Below are 24,064 nucleotides of genomic sequence, written 5' to 3' on the forward strand. Positions count from 1 at the left end.
GGCCTGCGAACAATACGTGAAGCATATAATTATTATACATATTATTTATTGACCCGACCTGAGAACTTTGTGTTCGCCGACTTTGGAAAATGTGAGATGCGTTTAATACTGGCCTTTATAAAAGAAGCATTACATAAAGGCTTCAGTGTTATACGAATACAAATTGGCCATTATCAATAATATAGTGTCTCTGGCGAGGCTCTCCGGCACTGGAGCCTGTAATTTATTTTGATCGTAACTTAAAACCAAAAACAGCCCAACAAAACAACCAAATTAATTTGATACTTAGTAGAATATTCTACTTGAATATTCTTGAATATTATCTATGAAATAGGCACGTAACCAAGCGATTTAATATGACTAGTTACTATTATTACTTCATATTATCTTGTCTTCCTGTAAACTGTGAGTTATTATGCTCCTAAAACACTGATTGAAGTTGATAGTTAAGCCGGCGAGATAGAGTAAAAGGTTTTCTAACCGGATAATATGGGAGAGGCAGTCTCTTGACACACATGAAGTTTAACAGCGTGTGTGTGTGTGGATCGATTAAGTGGCAATGTGAGTACGATACGCATCGGCCTGAGAACCTTCGCGTATCGTGAGTGAGAGGCGTGCCCTTGCGGGGTCCTTGTCGTGGTCGGTGTCGCGAATTTGGGCAGCGCAGCCGCCGCCGCCACGACCATAGCCATCGTCACCGCCGCCACCGCCAATGCCGCCGCCATGACCAAGCTGCCACCACCGCTGCAAGTGCACTAGCGTGCCCCACATTTTGGCTAAGGGCCTGTATGAAACTATATAGTTCATAGAAACCAATGGAATGAGCACTTAGTAACTTAGCTTTTTAACTTCCTATGTACTTAATACTTTTTACTGTAAAGGCTCCCCCCGAAAAATCGTTCCAACCGGTGGTTTACATGTACAGAATTTAGAACTGCGACAGAATATAACTTTCACACTAGCTTAAGACGTTGTGACTCTGGTGACTATAGTCAAAAATAACTTATTTTAACATGGCAATAATATTGTGTATGTACTTCTGAAAATGATATTGAAAAGGTATTTATATCTGTATGGCCTTACTTTTACATTAAAGCCATATTAAAAGACCTTAAAAGAAACCTTATCTGACTTTCATTATGCACATGAACTGAACAGTGAGTGAGGGGACAGGCGTCCTCGGCCATAGTCACCAAAATATCAAAAGCAGCAAAACTAAGTATAAATTTACGACTTTATAAACATATACGGAAAAAAACTAAATAAAACAACAAACTCAAGATCAAGCTCGAACAAAATGTGATAAAGACAACGTAAATTATTTTATACTGATAAATAAAGGTCAACACTTACTAACTATAGTAGGTATATGTAAGTACGCATATATAATTTTATTAATCAGCGTTTCATGTAATAAACAAACTCTGTAACAAATTGACCGTTGGCAATAAAAATATATGGAGCTGATGATCAGTACTGATGGACAGTAGGTTGGAGTCAGCATTAGACATGTAAAATCTATGTAGTAGGTATTGTAAGTTTATATTGTGTAGTGACAGTAAAGATAGCAGAATCTTTACAAGCTGCATAGCGGACACCGTCACTTTCCCGAACCAACGACTGTGCAATTACACAGATAAAGAATGTTTTATGGTAATTGTTAACAGAATAGGCACATTGGCTAGGAATTTATTAATTATAGATAATAATACTGCAAACGCAAAGTTTCGCGTTCAAGGATAAAAGAGCTGTTTTTGTTCGACATTTAAAGTATGACGATCATTCCTTATTGGAAGCGGAATGCCTGGCTGGCTCGCATAGGAAAGAATAATACAAGTTTATTTTTATTTCTGCATAAAATCGGTTGACAAATTGTGTCGTACAATTGATACACTCTCACAGTCATATCATAGTTAGCACTCATGCTAACTGTATAGGTAAGTAGTACATACCGATGTTAGCGTAATTCAATATATTTTACTGTACATGATTTTAGTGGAAACAGACCAAAATTTTAGTTTAGAAACACTGGTTCATAATAAAGTTTTAAATTCAACTAATTTATTTTCATAAATATTAACTGCGACCACGAACAGGCAAACATGTAAGTAATGGTTGGATTTTTAGAGGTCTCTATTTTCAGCACTGTGAGGTTATTTATTGGCCGATATTCTTGTTTAATGAAGTCACTGCATTACAGACTCTTACACAAATACATGTTGTATAGCCTATTTCTTTATGTTGACTGTTTGAATGTAAATTTTCTAAGGCAACTGAAGTTTAAAGATAAGAGATTTTATTTTAAGATCAATGTACCTCTGTTTTATATATTTGTACCTATATGTTTGCAAATCGACAGTCCTATAATAAATAAGTACTTAATAATAGGTAGTCAATTGCTAAGTTGCTGAATATATAAAAAAAAACGAATTTATAATAGTATCAATACTTTCTAGGTATACCTATTTTATCAATAAATTTTCCCGTATTTTATAATTGTGTAGTTAAGTAAGATACATCATAAAGAAATAAAATTAAATATACATACTTAAAATGTAAATAAGTATGTATAATTTTGTATGGAGGACATGTAATGAAATTAACCTTACATATAAGAAACATTTTCAACATAATTATTTTACTACCAATAATTTTAAATTTGATCTGTATCATTGGTCACCTATACACAAGTCCATTCGTATCGATACATATACGATGTTAATAAAAAACCGACATTCATTTACTTATAAGGTAAAGCTAGCCTTGTTGACGTCATGGTGTCTCTGTCACACCAGCGAGTGCAGCATCAGCCGTCCTTGTCTCTCATCACCACACACACATGACCTCAGGTGGTCACGCACACTATCACACTCTCTAGGTGTGTTTATCGTATACTTATAATATTATTACACATATAGATAATATTGACGAGATGAATACACAGTTTCTCCGATTTTACGATTCAATGATGTCGATACATATCTATGCAAAGTTGGTTAATGGTTTCGAAACATTAACTAAATTATTTTCTGATCCATAAATGAATGATACACAATAATTGTTTTAAAAAATCGTACAGAGATACACAATAATAGAGAGGCAAATTAGGGTATTATAGTGTAGCCGCAGCTGCAGCCTTAGCCCAGAGTCAGAACAATGAGTGTAATCGGAAAATATACACCTTAGAATTGATAAATCGAGCGGTGTGATTGTTTCTATAGTACAAACCTTAATTTAGTACCTATAGTATCAAGTTGTCTTAGGGCTTATTTTATTAGGCTATCTAAACAATTATCTACCGTCGATGTTTTTATTAGAAGATCTTGGATCCTAACTAGTATAATAATCAGTATTAATGTAATACGGAGCTAAATAAGGCTACAGTTGGATCTGTGTAATCTGACGAGGCGCGTAAATACACGCCGCTCGCCGGCCTGACACCCGCATCCTGCTGCTGCCAGATATCAGAAATAGATACTTAAATATTAACTCCACTTCGAATTAACTCCAACGGGCATTAAGCAAAGTCTCGACAAACAAAACCACAAACAACAGACAGCCCTTCTTTACTCGGCATAAGTACGCTTTTGGACGAAACCACAAAGGGATCCCCGAGGAAAAAACAAAAATTGCGTATATGAATGTGAAACTTCCCTAGGAAGATATCTTTTAAATTTCAGTCGTATTACAACTGGAACAGGTTTTATTTTAGGCTGTTCATGCGTATAAAATAATGATGCTTTACAATTTCAAACCTTCATAAAAGATAATAAAACGCTATAATGGGTTTGCTCTTGTACGGGTGTGAGTCAACAAAAAAAAAGAGATTTACAAACTTCTGTGTATGGACGTGACCTTTCTGGAAAATGTAAATTGATATCGCTACCATTAGCTCTCTGAAGTCCTATGACAGTTACCTCCATAATACTCATATTTATAGGTCCAAATCAAAGGTTGCAAAAATGTATAAAGTCCTGGTAAACCGAGCACTTCTTGAATACTTTGGAAAACGCGCGTTAGCCTTCGGTCGCCTCGCGCATTACAATACAATCGAAGTATATTTTATTAAACATAAACAATCCATCCTATTCTTTCGTCTCAAAGAAATGTAATCCCCCGTAGAGATATCTGTCGAACGCTGCGTCGCTGTCGAGCCGAGTTCCTCGATACGATGTTATCCGGGGCCTTCCTCGCACACCCTCCAAATATCACCACTATTCACTACAGAATAATGTCTTTAAGATATGTCAACTTTACATATTTTATAAGTACATGAAGAGATTTAACATCAACCTGATGCCTTAGTGGCTAAACTTTTTACTGTAATAAACTATGTTATGTATTGATGAATATAACATATAATAACAATAATTTAACTTTAGATAGAAACAATAGTTAATTGCAAATTTGCAGTATACGCCGATGGCCCCTCACATGAAGATGATTAATCAAAATACCCGTTACTTAATTTAATCGGAGTATTGAAAGATGAGTCAAGAAGAGTAACCTGTAAGTACGTGCATGTGTGCGTGCGCGGCGCTGCGCCTGTGTGTGTGTGTGTGCCTACATCGTCCATGTGATGGGAAGTAAACCCTTTACGTGGAGAAACGTTTTTTTATTTGCACTCGGGCCGGACAGCAGCGGCGTCAGGTAGAAAGGATGATCGTTGATTTTGAAAGGACACGAGATTGTGTTTAACCTCGCATCTAAAAAAGCTACAATGATAAAAAAAGGAATCCTGTAAGGGTTTTAGCCTTATCATTCAAATTATTACCTACTTAACTTAGTTTTTTATCTCAATCTCGATTAAGTATAAATATAAAACCTTATTATAGCTTAGATGTTGAATTTTTCGTATGTTTCCACAAAATAAAATTTTCTATTGCGTAATATGTAATAAAATTTATGATCTTCATTAGCATTTAAATTCTTGGAACAAGCGTTGCGTCATCGATCGGCCGGCGGCGGTGGCCCAGCGTCCGCGCGCGTCCTCTGCTCTATGAAAGTTCCGATACCCCGTTGATGTCTTTTCTATGGGCGAGTTGAGTCGCCCGCTCTTATAAGTTTATTGACACTACCTGCCCCGCGCGACCTTTGCAAAGGTGATTCTCACCCAAAAAATATCGAACAAAAAGTTCACAACAAAATGCATGCATGATTATTACTGACTGCAAGATAAAAAATATATTTTTGGTAGTCGCAATCTTCAGGATGACGACTCCTACATTAAGGTCGAATGGAATAAAAAACGTATACAACCGTTATGCCCTCCGAAAAGACTTTCCTTTGGCAAAATAATTACATTAAATAATGATTGGAGTCGAAAATACTCGCGGTGGTAAACTCATCTCGCAGGCTGCAGGCATCGAGGGAACGCGAGTCGATAAAATAAGGAAGAGGGTGTGAGGGAGGCGCGGGGGGGAGGCTGCGCTGCCGCCGCGCCGCGCGCCCAGACCGCGAGCGGCCGCGGGTGATGTGGCTACACACTTTGCAACATCTTAATATTGACTCACCAACAAGCTTCAAGCTATTTTTCGGACTTTTTTAGAAGTAAAACAAATTAGAATGCTTTCACAGTAGGTAGGTACTTATTATACTGTTTCAACTTCTACAGTAAGAAAATCAAGAAACAAGACTGAATTGCAAACTTGTTGTGCGCCTTCCACGGGAGAGATAATAATGCAATTAAAAATTCTAATCTGGGATCGAACGCCAGCAATAATCTGTATTAAGCTTATTAAGTCCCTCGCTCACCGCTGTCGCTTATAAATTAAGGCTCAAAGTAACAAAAAAAGTGATCATTAAAGGCAGGAGGCGCGGCGGGTGGGGCTCGGACTCGGACCGAAGGCCTAAAAGATACGCCGGCTTTTTATCACGCGGAGACGCGCATGCACCTCGCTCATTTATATTGAACCCGCGCCTCGAGACCTCTCTCGCTCTGTAACTGCCAGCGACCGACTGTCGCGAAACGCGATTCCAGTTAAAATAAGTTTGCAGAAACGAAACGTGAGGGATAAGTAGTTGGTAAGGTTGGTAACACTGTTTAAGAAAAATAAATAGAGAGTAGTTATAAGAGGGAAAAGATGGTGATTGTTACTGGTGAAAGAAAAGAAAAAGAAGAGGTTCTTGGAGGAGATGTGGTGAGTTACAAGCCGTATAAGGACGATAACATCGGTGAGTTCTTATCATTATGTTATTATAGAAACCTGAGAATTAGGTGGCAGAGGAATGGCTCAGAAAGGGGTGGTTTGGAGGCCATTACCGGGACACAGAGGTCCCACCAGAAAGATAAGCTTCTTCATTCGAAGCTCTTAAGAAATGATTTTATGTATGTAAGATTTGATATAGGTATGCGAAGCAGACAGAGCCAGACATGTTCTTTGGAAGGTAAGAAAATAATTATATACCTACTAAATACTTTATTTACATTTGTAGTTATGTGAACCCTACGATTTTAATCGCAATGCTATTATGCATTCGCGACATGGTGGAGATGCTGGGATATTCTCATAAGCTCTTTACTTTTTTGTAAAGCGTGAATGATTTGTAATTTTGATTCCTAAACAGCTTAAGCTTAGGTATGGTATATATATACCATAGACCATCGAGTACACAGTTTATTTTTACAAACTGTTCGCATTGTATCCGGTTCCGCCTGATCCATCTACGAAACAGAGAAGCGAGGAATAGAGTTGTTCCTACTATTTTTCAGTAACGATTCGATTATGATTAAGATATTGAGTTGTAAAAGGCAAATAAGTCAAAGTCAAAATGTTTTTATTCATCGTATAAATGTGTATTTTTCTGATGAACGTCAATTTTGCAAACTAAATAACTTAAATAAATAGAGTTGGTTTCGAAACTTTGTTTTTTTTTGTGTTACCTACTTACTTCACCTAGAGACGACTGTTTAGTTGTCAGGCCAAACACAAAAGAGAGAAGAGAGCAGTCAGATAATCAGATTAAAACATTCACTTGAAGAAAATGTTAAGTGCATGTTATCTGACAATTATTAGAAAGAATAAATATGTATATTTAACTTGCATGCAAGAGGTTTCTACACTCTGTTTATTTAGAGTATGAACTGAGTAGAGTAGAATCCTAAAGAATAACAGAGAAGACAGCCTTAGAATGTGGTCATGTCAGAGTAAGAATTCGGTTTATTGTAACTACCGACCGGTATTAATATTTTAGAGATATTAATCCAAGATAGAAAATTTACCAAGGACCATCACCAGAATAATGAATCTCAAAACAATAGATTTCGATTCAAATCAATTTTCGATTATGAACATTTTGTGGTACATCACTATTGAAAAAGTTTTACCATTACCAACCTTACAAAACAAACTTTTTTCTCAAACTCAACTTGATCAATGGCGTATGAGCGTCTTCGTTTTATCGATAAAATCAATAAATTTAAACGTCAGGAAGGCCATTTCCATGTTTCAATGCGTTTAAAGTGTATTTGTGAATTACGTTATTGTTATTGGCTGTGGACATACGATCGGTGAGTGGATTTTAAGTTATTCCTGATAATAATCGAACATGGTAGCCATTGTCCACAAAATGATTTTAGCGATTCCTATTTTGAATTTAGATGATACCTACACAGCATGTACGCAACTCAAGTGGTCTGTGATGATGATAAAATTTGAAAGGTTTAGTGGGTTATCTCAAATTTGTACATGCCTTTTTTCCTTTAAGAATTTCATTTGGATGTTGTCGATGTATACCTCATTGAACAGTAACAGTAATCACATCCATGTTGTAACTTAAAGTTATAACAACAAACTTGAGACACAAATTGTTGGAATGAAAACATTTAAGGCTAGATAAATGTGCTATCTTTATGAGAACTTACTCGATCATTATCAATCACCTTTCAGGCTGATCCTGTTTGTATCCAGGACAGAGAAGACAGAGGCTACTGTCGTGACACTTCAGCACTGTCAAGGACAAGTTGCCGATGGTAAAAATTGGCTCAAAGATGACGGAAGCATGGAAAACTCGAATAGAGATAGTCAAAGGTAAGGTAGAGACTATTCTTACTAAAATAAAAAAAGGAGAGACTGAACCAGTGGATTATTACAACCTCAAGTTGCTCAATGAACTTTTTATGAAGGAGACCCATATTTATATGGATAAGTTGACAGTAGAAGAATCCAGAACTTACACAGAAATACAAATAGAAGCAAAGCTCCTCGATAACAAAAACAATGGTGACCCACCAGTACAACACGTTGATCAATTGACATCCAAACTACCAAAATTAGAGTTACCACGTTTCAATGGAGACACTCTGAAGTGGAATGAATTCTGGGACCGTTTTAAATCCAGCGTAGATACCCAAAAACTTACCAAAGCTGACAAGTTCAGTTATTTGATGGCATCACTGGACCAAGAGGCATTAGCGGCCATTGAAGGCTTAGACATAACTCATGATAACTATGAGATTGCAGTCGATATATTAAAAGATCGTTTTGGTAAGCCTGGGATGGTCATTGATGCTCATTATGAAGCGCTTCTTAACCTCAAAAGTGCTCATTCACCAAATGAATGCATGAATGTATTTAATGAAATAGAGAAACACCTCAGGATTTTAAAAGCTTTGGGAGAAGATACTAACCACAATAATTTAAGAAGAATTATATTAAACAAGTACCCTGAAGATATTATCTATGAATTGAAAATGAAAGTAAAAGTAGAAGAACAAAGTGTTGATACTATAAGAAAATTATTGGAACAACAGATTACTGCTCGTGTCACTACAACAAAACCTTTGCTGAGTACACTATCGTTTACAAACACTACTGAGAAGAGACAATATCCAGTGAAGAGGAAATTCCCTACACCCAAAGTCACACCTGCAAAGAGGAAGAAGAGAAGCTTACCTTGTATCTTCTGTGATGGAGAACATTTTAATGACAACTGTAAGCAAGTGGTGTCAGTAGAAGACAGGAAAAAGAAGATAATTGGACGTTGTTTTGTTTGCTTTAAAAAGGATCACACAGCAAGAGATTGCAAAGAAAGAAGAAGATGCTTCTACTGTGGTGAAATCGGAAAACATAATAGAGCACTGTGCAATATGGCCCAGAAAAGTACAACACTACAGACTCGCAGCGAGAAGAATAAAGGTACTGTACTACAGACTGCTATAGCTCAAGTAAGAAGTAAAGATGGTACTTTACATAAATGTAGAATTTTACTAGATTCTGGTAGCCAAAGGTCGTACATCACTAAAAACCTAACTAAGACTATAGTGCCAGAAATCATTGAAACAGATCACTTAATGATTTACACCTTTGGTCTGGAGCAACCTAAGAAGCTAGAGAGTCCTAGAGTTAAGATAGAATTAGTTTGTGACTCCGGCCACTCAAGATATGTAATAGTTAATGTTGTTAACTTTATAACTCAACAGATATCATGTTTTGATTTCAGACAGTACCAATTTGGTCAAGAAATAATTCCTTCAGATGATGGATCCATGGGCGGTGAGATAAATCTTCTCATTGGCAACGACTATTACTTCACATTCATCAAAAATGGAAAACTTAGCATTGAAGAAAACCTTTATTTAATTGAAACAGATTTCGGTTGGGTCTTCAGTGGCAGATCTCCCTTTCATCAAGAACATGTTCTTAGTGTAGCAACTTACATGCAAACTAACCTGCCAGATAACTTTGGTTTTGTTCAGCCGGACTTACCTATCAAGGAAGGAGAGATTAAACAACTTTGGGAGTTGGAATCCATCGGTATTGGGGATTCTCCAAAGACTACAAATGAAGAAGAAGCTTTAAGAAATTTCAACAGTACAGTTACGTTTGAAGAGAACAGATATCATGTCAAATGGCCGTGGGTCCAGTATCCACCAAACCTACCATCAAACTATGGTCTAGCTGTAGGAAGACTGACCAGCCTATTAAGAAGATTGGATAAGAATACTTTAGCCATTTATGATGACACCATTCAAGAACAGGAGTCATCTGGAGTGATAGAAAAGGTGAAGAATGCTTTTGAAAATGTGCAACATCCAATACATTACTTATCACATCACTGCGTGGTCAAGAAAGATAGCTCTACTCAACTGAGAATTGTCTATGATGCATCAGCTAAGTCTAAAAGTACACAATCTAGCCTGAACGAATGTATGTACAAAGGACCATTGATGCTTGAAGACTTAACTGGACTTATCTTGAGGTTTCGTCAACATGAAATAGGAATCCTAGCAGACATTGAGAAGGCCTTCCTACAACTAGGACTTCAGAACGAAGATCGTGACGTCACTAGATTCCTGTGGGTAAAAGATACTACAAAAGAAGTAACAGAAGACAACTTACAATGCTACCGATTTTGTCGAGTTCCCTTTGGAATAGTATCCAGTCCATTCCTACTAAATGCAACAATAAAGAGTCATTTTCTGAAATGTGGAGATGAAACACTTAAGAACGTAGCAGAAAAGATATATGTTGATAATCTTGTACTAGGAGCGAAACAACAAGATGAAGCTACAGGATTGTATCAAAAAATACATGCTTCCCTTCAAACAATCTCGATGAACGTGAGACAATGGAACTCAAATAACAAAGAATTTCTAAAAGAAATACCTGAACATCTACTTGAAGGCAAAGAAGTCACAAAGGTGTTAGGACTTGTGTGGGACACACTAGAAGATACATTAAAGCTTAAAACACAGATAAGTAACTGTGATAGAGATATGACTAAAAGGTATGTTCTTCAAGAAATAGCCTCAATCTACGATCCTTGTGGATTTAGCAGTCCTCTTCTTTTACCAGCTAAGGAATATCTACAGAGACTTTGGAAATTAAAACTTAAATGGGACACCAAACTGCCAGAAGACTTAAGAGACGAGTGGAATAGGATTGCAAGCAGTCTACACCAAACTCAAGATATTGAGATTCCAAGATACATAGGCGCTACACAAGATAACGCAGTACATGAGTTACACTGTTTTACGGATGCATCCAAGGATGCCTACGCGACAGCTGTCTACATCAAAACAGAATCACAGGACAAAGTGATAGTAAGACTGCTTATGTCCAAGTCAAAACTGACTCCACTCAAAGACCAAGATAATCTACAAATTCCGAGGTTGGAACTATTGGGTACTCTTATTGGCAGCAGACTTTTAAGATATGTGAGACAACACTCTGAAGTACCGATATCTAAACAATACCTTTGGACTGATAGTCAAGTTGTTATAAGCTGGTTACGCTCAGAAAAGCTATTACCTCCTTTTATCTCAAGAAGAGTTACTGAAATAAATAAACAAGACACGCAAGTTTTGTATGTGAAATCAGCGGATAATCCAGCAGATATTGCAACCAGAGTTGCAGACTTTACACCTGCAAAAAGAGAACTATGGTTTGAAGGACCCCAATTTTTGAAGAATGAAAAAGAATACAAGAATAACTGGGCAATGACACAAAACCTGTGTGCTTTGGAGGGTCTGACCCAGTCAGAAGGATATCCTGAAAATGAGTCTACTGAAAATGAAGATGGACCTACGTTAAATGAAGCAAATGTAAACCCAGAATCATTGCAATTGCAACAAAGTGAAGAAACGGTTACCAATATTACTGCTAAAATCAAGAGAGAACAGAAATTACACTACCCACAGGAATGTGCAGGAAAAAGTACTGATTTAAGTCGTAGCCTTGGTGTATTCAAAGATGAAAATGGCTTACTCCGATGCAGAGGAAGGATAGTCTTAACTGACCTGCCTTATGACCGCAAATATCCCATCCTCCTACCGAAAGATTCCAGTCTGACAGAAGAAATCATATCCAATATTCATAAGGACAACTATCACGTTGGAGTAACACATACTCTTTCTTTAATTCGTGAAAAGTATTGGATCCCACAAGGGAGATGTAAAGTGCAAAAAGCACTGAAGAGATGTTTACAGTGCAGGAAATATGGTGGAGGTCCTTACAGACTACCTCAGATGCCTGACTTACCAGAAGAAAGAGTAAACTTCACTTCAGCGTTTTCATTCATCGGCCTGGACTATCTTGGACCTCTTCTAGTTACCACGGATAAAGGACAAACAGAAAAGAGATGGATATGCCTATACACCTGTTTAGCTGTGAGAGCAATTCATCTTGAAATAGTGAAGGATCTTACAGCGGAACAGTGTACCTTGGCACTCAGAAGGTTCATAGCAGAACGAGGATTACCACGTCTCATAATATCTGACAATGCAGCTCAGTTCAAGCTTACAGCAGAAGTCATGGCCGGACCATACTGTATTGACAACAACTTACAGTGGAAGTTCATCCCAGAGCTAGCACCTTGGCATGGTGGCTTCTATGAACGCTTAGTTGGCTTGGTTAAACATTGTATGAAGAGATCGTTAGATACCCGTTTGCTGAGAGACAACGAACTGTCAACTATTGTGAAAGAAATTGAGTTGGTACTTAACACAAGACCGTTGACCTATGTTGGGGCTGAACATGAACATATATTGAAACCCCTGGACTTCCTTCGAATGAATGACTGTTTGATGCAAACTTCTGAAGTACCATATGAATCCAGAGAAGATACTATTACAAAGGAACTACTAATAAAGGGATGGAAGAGAAGCCACAAACTTGTAGATGAATTCCGAAAAATGTTCATCAACCAATATCTTAATGTTTTGAAGGAAAGAACACAAATACGACATAAACAGCCCAGAGTGGTCAGCCAGTCCAAACCTAAGGTTGGGGATGTCGTACAGATCAAAGGTGATAACAACAACCGTTCTACTTGGAAGATAGGTAAAATAATATTGCTTCATAGAGGAAGAGACAATGAAGTGAGAGTAGCAACAGTTAAGGTTGGTGACAAGGAATATATAAGATCCATTGCCCATCTTTTCCCATTGGAGATAGAAGAACATGAACACATAGAAAAGGAACATGTATCTACTAGGACAGAATCAGACTGTAGGGAAGAAACAGAAACATTGAGAACTACTCAAGAAACAGAGATGGAAGGGAGAAGCATTGACATGCCCACCGAAATAGAAACAGTAGAGCCTACTACTGATCAGAGAAGTAATAGTCGTGCCGCCGCAAGACGAGCTAAAGAAAAGATTGCTCAATGGACCAAGGAATTAGTAAATTTAATATGTGTGAATTGTATTCAACTATAGTTATTTAAAGGTATCGATGTATCGTATACTTTAAGTATAATTAGAAGTATATAATATGTAATTGAATAGTATACTTTCTTATTCTTGATCAATAAATGTCACGTATGATTCTATGTTTTTGTTGTTATTGAATTACATTTCTTGGCCTTTCATTAACTTTAGGTAGGTAATAAATTAATAAGAATTTAGTCAAAGATAAATAATTTATTTCAATAACTTACTAATAATAATATTAACTATTTTAATATAATCAAACCTTTTTTAAACAATAACAATACATAATAGTTTCTTCCCTGTTCCTTTGGGAGTGTCGCGAAACGCGATTCCAGTTAAAATAAGTTTGCAGAAACGAAACGTGAGGGATAAGTAGTTGGTAAGGTTGGTAACACTGTTTAAGAAAAATAAATAGAGAGTAGTTATAAGAGGGAAAAGATGGTGATTGTTACTGGTGAAAGAAAAGAAAAAGAAGAGGTTCTTGGAGGAGATGTGGTGAGTTACAAGCCGTATAAGGACGATAACATCGGTGAGTTCTTATCATTATGTTATTATAGAAACCTGAGAATTAGGTGGCAGAGGAATGGCTCAGAAAGGGGTGGTTTGGAGGCCATTACCGGGACACAGAGGTCCCACCAGAAAGATAAGCTTCTTCATTCGAAGCTCTTAAGAAATGATTTTATGTATGTAAGATTTGATATAGGTATGCGAAGCAGACAGAGCCAGACATGTTCTTTGGAAGGTAAGAAAATAATTATATACCTACTAAATACTTTATTTACATTTGTAGTTATGTGAACCCTACGATTTTAATCGCAATGCTATTATGCATTCGCGACACCGACCACGTACCTATATGGAGAGTGGAGACAGAGATTCATAGTTACAGCTTTTTTACTCTGTACAATTCTAAACTTTTCTCTGCCGACTGTATAGAATTACTATAAATTTAAAGTAAATTATGCTAATAAATATAAGTAGAATAGTCTACTCGTAGCTATTGGCAATAAAGCTGATAAACACATTGCATTCAACCCAGGTTCACACGATTCGGCTCTCCCTTGTGTTCGTTATCTTTGAAACTGTTTTAAAATATACGAGAGCTTCGTATAAAGAGAACTTAAATATCTATAATGACAAGCCCAAATAAAAAACGAATAGATTAAACCCATCAAAACCATTTTGGTTGTTATTCAAACATAGTTTTATTTTATTTTAGTAAGCAACGAGAAGTGCTTATCACGCAATAGATAATTGGAACCTCCTTCGTAAGTTAGAACCAAATTAAAAGGATTTTCATCATTATCATTTCATGATCCAACACAGAAATTTATTGTTTTTTTACTTTTAAATAGTTTCCCTCAGTCCTCTCCTCTCCAGAATTACTCTTTCCGTCACCACCAGCTAACCATCTGTGTATAAATGGTTGCTTTAATCTGTTCCGGAAAATGTAATTCACATAACCAATCTTAATGATGATAAGTGTACTTATACATATAATAATAATATTAGGTATGTAGATAAGATATATGTATGTAGGTTTCTGCAACTATGTAATTTTCATCTAAGATATATAACCTAGGTACTAGGTAGGTTATAATATCCTATCGTAATCATCATAATGACTCAATTTAATATCCCGACGTATTAAGTTTTTTATTAATTATTTGTATAAGTATAGCCTACCTATAAAAATAAGTCTGAAGTATACTACCTAGTATGAAATATACTTTGATTAAGCTCAGGAAAAAAAATAAGTAACTATAGGTATTAGGGTCCAACTAAAAATATATTTTTTTATTTATCGAGACCGAGACCAGACCAACTCTTATCTAAATTCTATCTGTTGAGTGAAGTGTAAGTATGTGGCCCGGTGCATCGTGCATCCCTCGAGGTGCCAGTAGTGTGAGTACGCCATGTTACGCGTGCGGTTTACCGCGCGTTTAGCTGAACGGGCGTTTAAAAGGCATTGTGTTGTTGACGATGACGTATTAGACCTGTACAACTACTGTGAATCGAGTGTGCACTTCCAACAAACAGTCGACGCATCTCATTACTCGTAGACGGCGTCATACGTTGTGTGAATGACATGCACGTGACGGGTTTTTGCAAAAGCAGCGGCGGCGGCGGTGGCGGCTACGATCGGTTCAAACGCTCGTGGGTTTGTTTATTCAAGCAAAACCGGATAAACTACATGCAACGGAACAACCATGTGTTTTGATTCGGCGAGTACTAGAATCATGCGAGTATGAAGGATGTATCGGCGCGGCCTGATCGAGGCTATAAAGGTTAATTCCATAGAATGGGTGCGGAGCGTGTGGTTGGTAACAGTCGGGCGAGCAGCCTCTTGCGGCAAGTTCAAGGTAAGCGCGTCGCCGGCCCACGCGCGACCCGCCACAACCGTTACAGCCTAGAGAGCCCCACCGAGCTCTCCTAAAGCGACGCTTTTTATTTAAATTATTCGATCGAGTCAACGAGCTTCTCTATACTCATTGAGGAAAATCTGAACATATAATATTATCTAGTTTTTAAAAGATACGATGCAGCAAAGATAATATTTATGAGAATGATAAAATGGGCTTACCTCGGTATGGTGATGACCTGGCCCAGCTCGTCGACGACGTGGTCGGCCAGCACCAGCACGGTGCCGGGCTGGCCGGGCGCGCCCACCACCACGGACACGCCGCCGTCCACCAGCTGCCCGCCGCTCACCAGCTGGCCGTCCTCCATCTGCCCGCTGATCATCTCCACGCGCTTCTGGTCCGGCGTGGTGGTGTAGATCACCGTCTGCTTGTCGTCCTCGTAGATGAGGTCGATGGGCGTCTTCTCGTCGATGGAGTCCATGGCCTGGTCGTACACGTCGGGCTGGACCGGCACCTTGTTCTCGGGCGCGTAGGCCGCCAGCTGGTGCGCGGGCCGGTAGCGCTCCGGCGGGTAGCCGTCGTCCGAGTCCAGCTCCACCTTGTGCGGGTAGTAGTCGTGCGCGGGCACCGGCGTCATGGTGTGCAGCACGGCGGGGGGCGGCGAGCGCGCGGGGGACGCGGGGCTGCGCGGCCCGGGGGACGCGCCCGACATGGCGGGGCCGGGGGACACGCACACTGACTCGCGGAGCGACCGCTCTCCTCCACCACGTTTCATGTGATAAGCACCCAAACCCAATATCTGAAATAAACACGCAAAATTGGAACCATATTCCCACAAGGAATATTGTGTAATTTCATTTATTATATCCAATGTCAGGACGTGCTCGCTCGTATATCTCGTGATAAAGTACGCGTGACTATCGATCCGAAACATCTCGTAGGGAAGCTTACAACAAAAGCAAACATAGACAAGGTATGAAAGGTACGAAATCCTGTTTAGTGTTCACATCTGGGAAAGTGTAAGGATCCGAAACAGCTGATCTGAGCGCAGTGAGAGAAGAACGAGTATCAAGTGAACACCTGATTGCGGACGAGGAACTCGTTCAGGAGCCGCGGCCGCACTCAACGGGACAAACTGGTCACTGCACCACGTGCAGGAACTATACCTTCGTATCAATGAGCATCATAAGTAAACAAAGCTTTTCCTTATTAACCTTTAGTACCTATGTAATCCCTAGAATACAATATGTGCAAAAGGAAAGTTTGTACAAATTACATACGCGATGGAATTGACAACGAATACTTAGCTTTGAAAGTCTGTGGTATTTTAACATCCAAAGATTTAATTTTATGATTATCGTAAGAGTTTCTTATTTCGTAAATATGCACTGCTTCAACACATTATGTGCATCTGTATCGTATGACATAAATAGGTCTGTTTGTAACGTATGGAATGGGGTTTATTTTGTTGGTTTAATAAACGTTGTATGTTACGTACGTTTAATCAGGCTGATTCAGTATTTTTTTTAACTCCATCTACACATTTGAAAGCTGAATTTTGTGACTCTTTTGGTAGGCATAAGTATACAATATACAGTGTTATTTTCATTAGCTCTTAAATGAGCAGTTAAAAGCAAGCAAGTGTGCTTTTCGAATTTGATACGATTAGCGAGATAGCGAGACCGCCACTGTTCATAATATAATTTTAAATGTAAGTAATTGCTTTGTTCTTGACGAGTGGAACTGGAACCACGTCACCCGTCACCGGTGTCCCGCCTGCACGGCAGGGAGCCTTCTGTCAGACACCAGCACAATCTGCCACCACAAGCGCAGCCTCAATTAGTGAGCCTTGCCTACCTATAAAGTTCATTATTGGCTATAAAACTATAGCTCGAAACACTCATTCTCCAATACCAAAGAGAGGACAAAGATATGAAATCCTATAAGAGTGAATGAGATAGCCTTTAGACTTGTCTGCCATTTGTAAGTTCAAGGAGCAATATTATTCAGTATGGGTAAACGCCTAAGGGAATGGACAGTTATTCGAAGATATTTTATTATAGTTAATTATAGTTAAAGAGACATACATATTGGATGTTTATTTTAATATTTATTTATCAAAAATTGTTCCTAATAACTTTATTCAATAAAACAAGAGACAAAGGAGAAGTATCATGTAAGCATAAAAACTCATCACACCCAATAAAGGGAGTGAAGCCAAGTTAAAAGTGAATGTAAATAAGTGTTTTCTCTGTCGAACTTTCCCCTCAGGCGAGTTTAAGGATTTGCAACAAAGACAACGACGACGCACGGGATGGGAGGCTGCCATACACAAGATACCCGACCCATCGCTGACAACAAATCTTATTCCAAAACGAAATCAATGAAACGAGGTAGCGACTACAACAGAAGGGAACGTGATTTGGTATCAATCAGTATCATTCATCAAGAGTGCGATAGTACAATAACGTACAAAGCCGGTTTGACATGTCAGACACTAACGAGTAAAGTAGCTCGGTAATTGCACCTAACCTCACCGTGCCTAATGATAAGCACCTACATTTAATCACGTCACAACAAAACAATTTAGACAAACAATCTAAGAACTTCTTTAAGTATATATTTTTTATTGAATGCTAAGTTTATCTTCGGGAGAAGGGAACCCTCCATTAGTTTCCTGCAAGCTCCACCACCGCCTCTCGCTACAGAAGGAAAAATAAAATTACAAAAGTACCACGGCGAGGCTTGTCTGTGTGTGTGTGAGTGTGTGTGTGTGTGTGTGTGTGTGCCTGGCACCTCCGAGCCCGCGCTGTAGCTCGTCGAGACGAACACGCACACTGGCGCACCCTGTGTCCGCACACACCACGCACGCACACCACCGCAAGGCAACAGAGCTTGTGTGCATCCATATAATTAAGCTCGCAAGCAGAAAATATTTTTAAATTTACGCTAACTGATCCTTTTAACGAATACGTATGAAACAGCATTGAATACAAGAAATACGCAAAATCTCAAACCAATCATCGGGGTCTACGAGATACCACTTATGTGGGTTTAGTACCTACGCTATGGGGAATCTTATTAGAAGTTATTATTTGATTCTTTGAAACGAGAACCGAATCACAAACACCACTTCCGATAGACAAACGAGCACGTCACGACACTGAATCTGAAGGTCGGGGGCGGGGGCGGCGGGCCCTGCTGGTACGAGCCGTCACGCACACGCGTCAAACTAGTCTCGTGACGTCACAGCTCGCCCGGCGAAATTACAAAACCGGCCGGTGCCGGTGGCTGCGCCTCCGCCAGCAAGCGGCGGCGGCGGCGGCGGCGGGCCGCAGTGGCGGGCGCGCTGCCGCCCGACCCCGACGCGCCATCGGCGTCTGACATACCGTGGGCGGCGTCGCGACGCGGCCGGCGCGGCGCGGGGGGGCGCGGGCGCGGGGACTGAGCACGCGGCGAGCGGCGCTACGGAGCGCGGGCGCAGGTGCTCTGAGCGCTGCAGCCTCCGCGCGCGGCGCCGGCCCCGCGCCCGCGCCCCCCCGCGCCCTCACATTCTCCCGCACGCACCAAAACGACGAATTTATCTTCCGCGCATGCTGGACCTCCAGCCTCCCGCCGCTGCCCGAGGACATTGCCCACCGTTCAATATAACCTAACAAAGGCTTCGATCAAATAAAGATACGTAGTTGTTCAGTTCGTTGAATACACTGTCATATCACGGGACCCTACGGTTTTGTTTACACCTAAGAGAATGAACGGGATAGATTCTTAGAGCGAAGTTGTCTAGTGTTTCAAGAAAGAGCTTATTTCCGCGTAGCCTTCAGCAGTAGAGAGAAGCCGGCATGCCCGGAGGCTACGCACGTCGGTGAGTGGTGTGCGTGCGCCCCCGCCCCCGCCCCCGCCCGCCCCGCTGCCTCCTGCGACGTCGCAGACACAAGTTGCAAAATCTGGGACGAATGAAATTACCAAACTTTACGCAATATCCCTTATTGGACTTGCAACCAGATTATTCGGTGTAATAATATTAATAAGAGTTTTCTCGCCAACACTAACAGAATCGCTACCATAATAAGCAGTTAGCTAGGTAATGTAGGTAGATGCCTAGGCTAAGGAACGACACTAACTCAACGCTACTTTGTGATAGTCGTAAATTTTACATTAAGTATGCTTTTGAGTAAGTAAGGGCTAGATCTACTTATTCAGATATTGATTTAGATTTATTTTGTGCTACTGAAAATTAAATTTATATTAATGTGTGATTTCATTAAGTCATGATAATGATAAGGTAGGTAAAGTAGGTACTTATACCTCCTTACATCAACATCAACATCAGAAGATAACATTGACATTAAACTTATTTATGTGCTTTGTATATGTACTCATATTTAACTCCGTTGTGAGGAATGCAGAAGGGATTTCACAAATTTTATACTTTGCACATAAGTAACTGCCACATTTTTAGTTCAACAAATGACAGTACAAATCAAATTAAATGTTATATTCCCATGAAATTTAGTTATAAATTTTTGACTTTATAACATTGTTTGAGTTAGTTAGAAGCTAGACATTAGTTCCCGCCCTAACCCTTGAGCCCTGAAAACACTACCTACTGTATCACACAATCACACTGTACATGTAAGTTATCACAGAAACTATGCGTCCTAAGTAGCTGAATACTGAGAGAGTGAAAGAGATACTCGTAGGTATACTATAAAATCAAAGCTGATTAAATACTGTAGTGTAGAGCACTTTGAGGAACCATCGATCAAAGTTTCAGGATTCAGACTGACCTTACTATCAGAATGAAAAACTACAAAAATTGGTATTTTAACGATAACAGTCAAAAATACCTACAAAGTCAGGTATTCAAACTCCATGGACTACTCCAGTAATATGTCGTTACATGGTGTTACATCTAGATGCAAGATAATTTAGCCACAGCGCGCCAGGCGTCTGGTTTTGTTGGCCGCTGCAGTTGAATTTTACAAACAATCTTAATTTTAATCTCGAGCCGGCGAGCGAGGCGGCGGCCAAAACCCGCGATGGTTATTCAACTTCCAAGAAATGTTAAAATGACCGGAGAAAGCCGCGCACCACAGGTGTGTAACACATTATGTCGAGCTCCGCATCAAGTAACTATAATAATATAAGGGACCATTCTTATTGCAATATTGAAACATGCTGGTGATCTTCCATCTTTCTCCAGTGCAAATTGTGCAAACATATAGGGCCTTACCACAAAAACTTAGACTGTATTTAACAGGTGTTTAGCGCTGTCAAACGCTTATAAAATCTGTCAAACATCGTCTAAACACTTGTTAAACAGTGTATATTTATTATTATTATTTATTAATTAACGTATCCTCCTAAAACTTGGTTTATGGTAATTAAATTAACTATGGTAGGGCAAAGAGTGAAGTGTTTCACTAAATCAAAATCAAATATATTTAAATTTTAGATAGATAGATAAAAACTTTATATAGACAGCAATACACAATTTTACAAGAACATCTGAATGTATGGAAAATGAGTTTCGTATTAAATTAAAACTAGCTTTTGCCCGCGGTTTCGCTCTCGTTGATTAATCACCCAGTTAGTTTAGATTTTTTCTTAGGACTTCAATTCTATTTTCAACCTAATGGGAGTGGAATCATCAAAATCGCCAAAAAACGTAATAAGTATATTATAATATTTTTCAATCTTCAGCCTAAATCCAAAAGTTTAGGATCCTAACATTAATACTGATGGACTTCTTAGGGGTTGAGTTTCTGAAAATCCTTTCTTAGTGATCACTAACGCTGCCTAAGAAACCTAATGATGAGTTTCATTATTGAAGCTTGAGCCGTTTGGGCTGTGCGTTGATGCCCAATGAGTCACAGGTGTGCGAGGCGATAATCATCCAGTGAAATTGCATGAGCGGAGTTTTTATGCACTGAGGGCTAAATTTAAAGTATACATTCGCGTCTATGGTCCCATGGGAATGTGACAATATCAACCTTTTGTGTTGCAAAAATCCCCTATTTGGACGATCATGTAAATTGAAATTCATCCGTTACATTTTCCCATTTAGTACTATCAAATAGTACCTACATATCGAGGGAAAAATCTGAAAACTACACATTTGTTTGTACCTAGTTAAATCCATTAGAAACTGCCATGTAGCGAAACCGCTTTTTTGTAATCATCAACATGAAAATAAATGTATGTTGGCTGGCAAATATACAATGTGTTGTTTTTCGAACCCGACAAACTTTAAGGGTGTATTCTACGAGTGATTTCATCGAGAAAACACCCCCATATGTGGGGTCAAATCTCAACAATCTAGAAATGGCGGCCATTTTAAAGTTTTAGATCCTTAGTTTTCATAAAAATTCATATCTCGAGATTCAAACGGCTTACGGATGGGCTGGGGCAGATATTTGTTTAAACACAGATATTTGTTCTCGGGTCTTGGATGTGCCCGTAAAATGGCAATAGGCCCGCCCCCTATTACATTGGGACTAACATAACACTCTGGCGAAAAGTGGGTGCAGCAATGCACCTCTGCCTACCCCGCAAGGGAGTACTTTAGTACAAGGCGTGAGTGCGTGTTTTTTTGTTGTTTTTTTTTTTCAAAACACACCTAACCACTTTTTTTGGTGTTTCTTTCATAACTTTTAGTGAAAGATTTCTGATTGTAAAGGAAATCAACTTACATGAGCTCCGTTAGGTGTGTTTGAACTTTCAATAATTCTTGACTGGCTCGACGTAAAAATATGGTTTTGATATCATTGTTTAGCTGAACTCAAATACTTTTAAAAGAATACATAAAAATACCATCAAAGGGGGCGATTTTGAAAGTTATTCAAGTAAATGTACATTTTTGCTGTTTTTTGTGTCAAAAAAAAATAGATTAGGTGCTTGTAACTTATTTTATGTAACTTTTTATGATAAAAGCATTTTATTTCATGTCTGAAAACTAAAACTTTTAAATGGCCGCCATTTCTAGAATGTTGAGATTTGACCCCACATATGGGGGTGTTTTCTCGATTAAATTACTCGTAGAATACACCCTTTAAGTTTTTCGGGTTCGAAAAACAACACATTGTATATTAATTCATCATTCATGACGACTATTGACGACCCATCACGTCCCCACTGCTGGGGCACGGGTCTCCTTCCAATGAATAACCAATGATAGTTCTACCATGGTACAAAAAAAACGTTTATTTCTGTGTATTTTTCCATTATTTTTCAGTTATGGGACCAGCAGAGGGTTCACCTTTTAGCTGAATGTTACTTAGATAGGTATTGTGTGGCGGTCAAGTTGGTCCCCGCCTGCGATACTTTCCATTAACATTGGGGCTTGTTTTAGGTCGGGTTTTTTGTTTGTTTTTATAATTATATTTTTTTATTTATAACTTTTTAGTGAGTTTTGGTTGAAATTTTATGTCGGTAGTTTTAGTTTAAATGAACATTTTTTATTTCAATAATTTTGGTGTTGTATTAAATACTTACCTACAATATGCATATTTGTAATGTGCTAATCAAGCCCTTTCATTTGATTCCCCACATGGCATAGTTGGAAAAATATTATTTTTTCGATCATCACTTTATGTCCTCTAGAGGGCGCTATGTACATTTTAATGTAACGTGACTTTACGTGACATAGCCTATAACCATTGCGTAATCAATACGCTTCTAACGATACCTCATACATCAAAATCTATCAAGCCGTTTAGGCTACAGGAGGGAACAAAGAAACAGACAAACATACATACATACATACATATATACATACATACATACAAACATACATACATACATACATACATACATACATACATACATACATAGGCAAAAAGCTCATATTTGACTAGGGCTAATACCGATAAAAGCTCTGAAATTTGAAAAACCACTAGGCCTACTATTGGGCACTGTGGCTTGGTTTAATATAATATTTAAACTATTAGTGAGATACAGTTTCAGTACTTAGCTTTCCGCTTTCCATTTAACTTTCAGAGATATTTCATTGCAGCAATCAATAGATCAAGAGACTTCATGTTATAAAACCAATGTTGAGAAGGAGATTGCGGACTTCGTGTACCTACCATTGAGTTATAAGTAATGCTTTCTTCAATGTGTTGTACACGAGCTCTCTTATCAGTGGCGGATTTACGCATAGGCCAAGTAGGCCAGTGCCTTAGATTTAAAGGGGCGGCAAATTTTGCTATTTTTTTACAGATTTGTTTTCTATAATTATACGTGTACACAATTCATATATAAATAAACGAAACCAGATTCTGGATCATTGCAAAGTAGGTAAGTAGCTAATATATTTGTTTCTGCGAAAACAGAATTTGAATAATATTGATCCAAACTTGGATAAGTATAGCACTTCGCATGGCTCTGTGCACACCGCCCGGTGACATAAATTGTTCAGATGAGAGAAGCTTTTCTTGCTTGAAACGGGTTAAAAACTATCTACGATCTACTTTAAGTTAAGAAAAGCATAATGCTTTATCTCTTTTGTGTATAGAGTCAGAACTTATGAAAAATTAAAAAGATT

General features: G+C 38.7%; 2 protein-coding genes across 4 annotated transcripts in view; one reads left to right on the plus strand and one right to left on the minus strand.

Annotated features, from left to right (window-relative positions):
- Positions 1 to 19,163, minus strand: part of LOC105389190 (protein grainyhead) — a 102,394-nt gene extending 83,231 nt beyond the window's left edge. For all 3 annotated transcript variants that reach the window (XM_048633301.1, XM_048633300.1, XM_038113018.2), the window contains exons 1-2: positions 18,906 to 19,163; positions 15,738 to 16,315 (exon numbers count right to left, since the gene is read on the minus strand). In XM_048633301.1, coding sequence (XP_048489258.1) covers positions 15,738 to 16,315; positions 18,906 to 19,148 — 821 coding nt within the window. In that variant the 5' untranslated portion in view covers positions 19,149 to 19,163. The remainder of the gene's footprint in view (positions 1 to 15,737; positions 16,316 to 18,905) is intronic.
- LOC125491412 lies at positions 6,980 to 13,272 on the plus strand. The gene is made up of 2 exons (XM_048633299.1): positions 6,980 to 7,510; positions 7,890 to 13,272. The coding sequence occupies exon 2, from the start codon at positions 7,970 to 7,972 to the stop codon at positions 13,157 to 13,159; it is 5,190 nt and encodes a 1,729-aa protein (XP_048489256.1). The 5' UTR covers positions 6,980 to 7,510; positions 7,890 to 7,969; the 3' UTR covers positions 13,160 to 13,272.
- Positions 19,164 to 24,064: the final 4,901 nt, after the last annotated feature.

The sequence above is a fragment of the Plutella xylostella genome, chromosome 5 (assembly GCF_932276165.1).
Source record: "Plutella xylostella chromosome 5, ilPluXylo3.1, whole genome shotgun sequence".
NCBI classification, from domain to species: Eukaryota; Metazoa; Arthropoda; class Insecta; order Lepidoptera; family Plutellidae; genus Plutella; species Plutella xylostella.